Raw genomic sequence first — 2,500 nt, forward strand, 5'->3', positions numbered from 1 at the left:
TACAAATATGTTTCCCTTCTGTCCACCAGGTCAAGAAGAGTCAAGCTGCATGCCGAAGCCCCAGTGTCCCAGCGAGTGTACCTGTCTGGAGACGGTGGTGCGATGCAGCAACAAACACCTCCATGCCTTGCCCAAGGGCATCCCCAAAAATGTCACCGAACTGTGAGTTTTTTCATTATTATTATTATGATTATTAATATGATTACTATTAATAATAATAATTAGAATGATTCTAATTGTCATCGTCCATTGCACTAGGCGAGCAGAGTAGTTTAGTAGTGGTTACGGAGTTTGAATCCCAGCTGAAAAGGTTTTTGGTTCAAACCTTTGGTTCAAGCATCCACAGTCAACCTGTTGGCAACCTTAAGCAAGATGCCCTATTTCCTACCTGCTCCTCAAATTACATGTATATAAAGTAATCTGTTAATTCTCAGTCAACCCCCAATGGTCTTAGTAAAAGCTTAGCCAATCAGAGCTTCAGACGTTACTGAGCCCCCTACATTGCTTTGATGGTCATGTGACCGACCAGTCCCTCTGGAGACTGTAGAAATGTAGAGACAGAGCGAGAGTAACAGCGAGAGTCCAGGAGGTATAGAGATAGAAGAGGGTGGGAGAGGCAAGGGAAAACACATCCAATCATTAGGAGATGACAGGAGAGGAGAGAAGAGAGTCAATAAACTCTTCTGTTATTCTCTCAGGCACATTCCTCCTCCTCCTCTTACCCCTCCTCCTCTCCTCCTCCTCTTCACCCCTCGGGGGTTATACTGATGTCACTCTGACACTCAGAGCCAAGGATCCATGGGAGTGTGTATGTGTGTGTGAGAGAGAGAGAGAGCCAGAGTCCAGGGTCCGAAAGCTTGTCCACAAGAGGGGAACCGGAGGACATTTTAATGAGCACTTTTCAATGGAAAGAGGAGGGATCCTTTGACGAGCTGGAACTTTCCTCTACTGTCTCAAAAGCGTTCTCACAATATCACACAACACACACACACACACACACACACACACCCCCCCCCCCCCCCCCCCCCCCCAGGCCTGTCATTGTCCCAGCAGGTGTGACCAGGTGTGCCCCCGCCACGTCCCTCCTTTCATCTCGTCATCTGGAGCGAGCGCTAGCCCCCTCATTATCCCCCGGTGTCCTCTCGGCCCCGTCATTACCTATCATTACCCTGAACCCGGAGACCCACCACCCACCAGCCCTCCCAACCCAGCCCTCTCAGCTCCGCCCTGCCCCCCCCCCCCCCCCCCCCCCCCGACTGCACCCCCCACCACCCGAGGCTAACCAGGAGCCCTCCACGCTGCTGTCCTTCTCACCCTCCAAGACCTCAACAAACAAGAGAGAAAGAAAGAGCTTTTGGGATTTGAAAACTCTTCATTGTTGTCACATTTACCGTGCCGCAGAGTAAATGCAGACATGTCAACAAATGTAACGGTTGAAAATAATATCCCAAAATTATCAAAATAACAAGTAGTCAGACTATTTCCACTAAAGAGAGAGAGACACACATACACGGAGAGGGAGAGAGGGAGCGGGAGAGAGAGAGAGAGAGAGAGAGAGAGAGAGAGAGAGAGAGAGAGAGAGAGAAAAAGACCCTACAGCCTCCACCAAAATGGGCCGGACACTAAATTACCATAATAACCACCATTATAAAGAGCGAGGGCAACCCTCTGCTAGCACTTTGTCATAGCATGCAATGTGGTGGGTATGTACCTATAGGCATATCACATGGTCGGCCCACCATGACTTCTCTCCTGTCCCAAATTGTCCCCACACACACAGTCACATGCACACACACACACACACATACACACGCACACACACACACACACACACACACACACACACACACACACACACACACACACACACACACACACACACACACACACACACACACACACACACACACACACACACACACACACCAGCCTTTTGACAGTCGTTATTATGTGATATGTGGAGGAATGTGGTATGGTTAAATACTCACACATGGTCTATACAAATGTACACACACACACACACACGCACGCACGCACGCACGCACGCACGCACGCACGCACACACACACACACACACACACACACACACACACACACACACACACACACACACACACACACAGCCATGCAGAGTGACCTTACACTGGGTTGTTAAGGTGTTACATTCTGGACTGACCACTGGTCCAGGACAGGAGATTTTACCACTTGTGTATAACATCTTAGCTAGCTCTGGGATGCTGAATAGATACCCACACACACTATGAGCCAGCCTGACTGTGAATGTTTGACATGTGTTTGAATGTCTGTTGTTCTCCGCAGGTATCTGGATGGAAACCAGTTCAGCATGGTGCCAAAGGAGCTGTCCACATTTAAATATCTTCAGCTGGTGTAAGTCTTCCCTCTCTTCGCCTTCTGTGTCCGTCGCCGTTCATTGTCCCCACGTGGGGACCTCACTGACGGCCGCTGAACCAAACTGAAGCTGGTAAAGAGAAGGAAGTCC

At 49.5% G+C, this 2,500-nt stretch overlaps 1 protein-coding gene across 1 annotated transcript in view; it reads left to right on the plus strand.

The window, feature by feature from the left end:
* The window catches only part of slit1a (slit homolog 1a), a 101,423-nt gene that overhangs the window by 83,587 nt on the left and 15,336 nt on the right, over window positions 1-2,500 (plus strand). Inside the window, exons 19-20 of the mRNA XM_084470172.1 lie at window positions 30-162; window positions 2,320-2,388. Coding sequence (XP_084326298.1) covers window positions 30-162; window positions 2,320-2,388 — 202 coding nt within the window. The remainder of the gene's footprint in view (window positions 1-29; window positions 163-2,319; window positions 2,389-2,500) is intronic.

Source organism: Micromesistius poutassou (genome assembly GCF_964030765.1).
Source record: "Micromesistius poutassou genome assembly, chromosome: 7".
Lineage (NCBI taxonomy): Eukaryota > Metazoa > Chordata > Actinopteri > Gadiformes > Gadidae > Micromesistius > Micromesistius poutassou.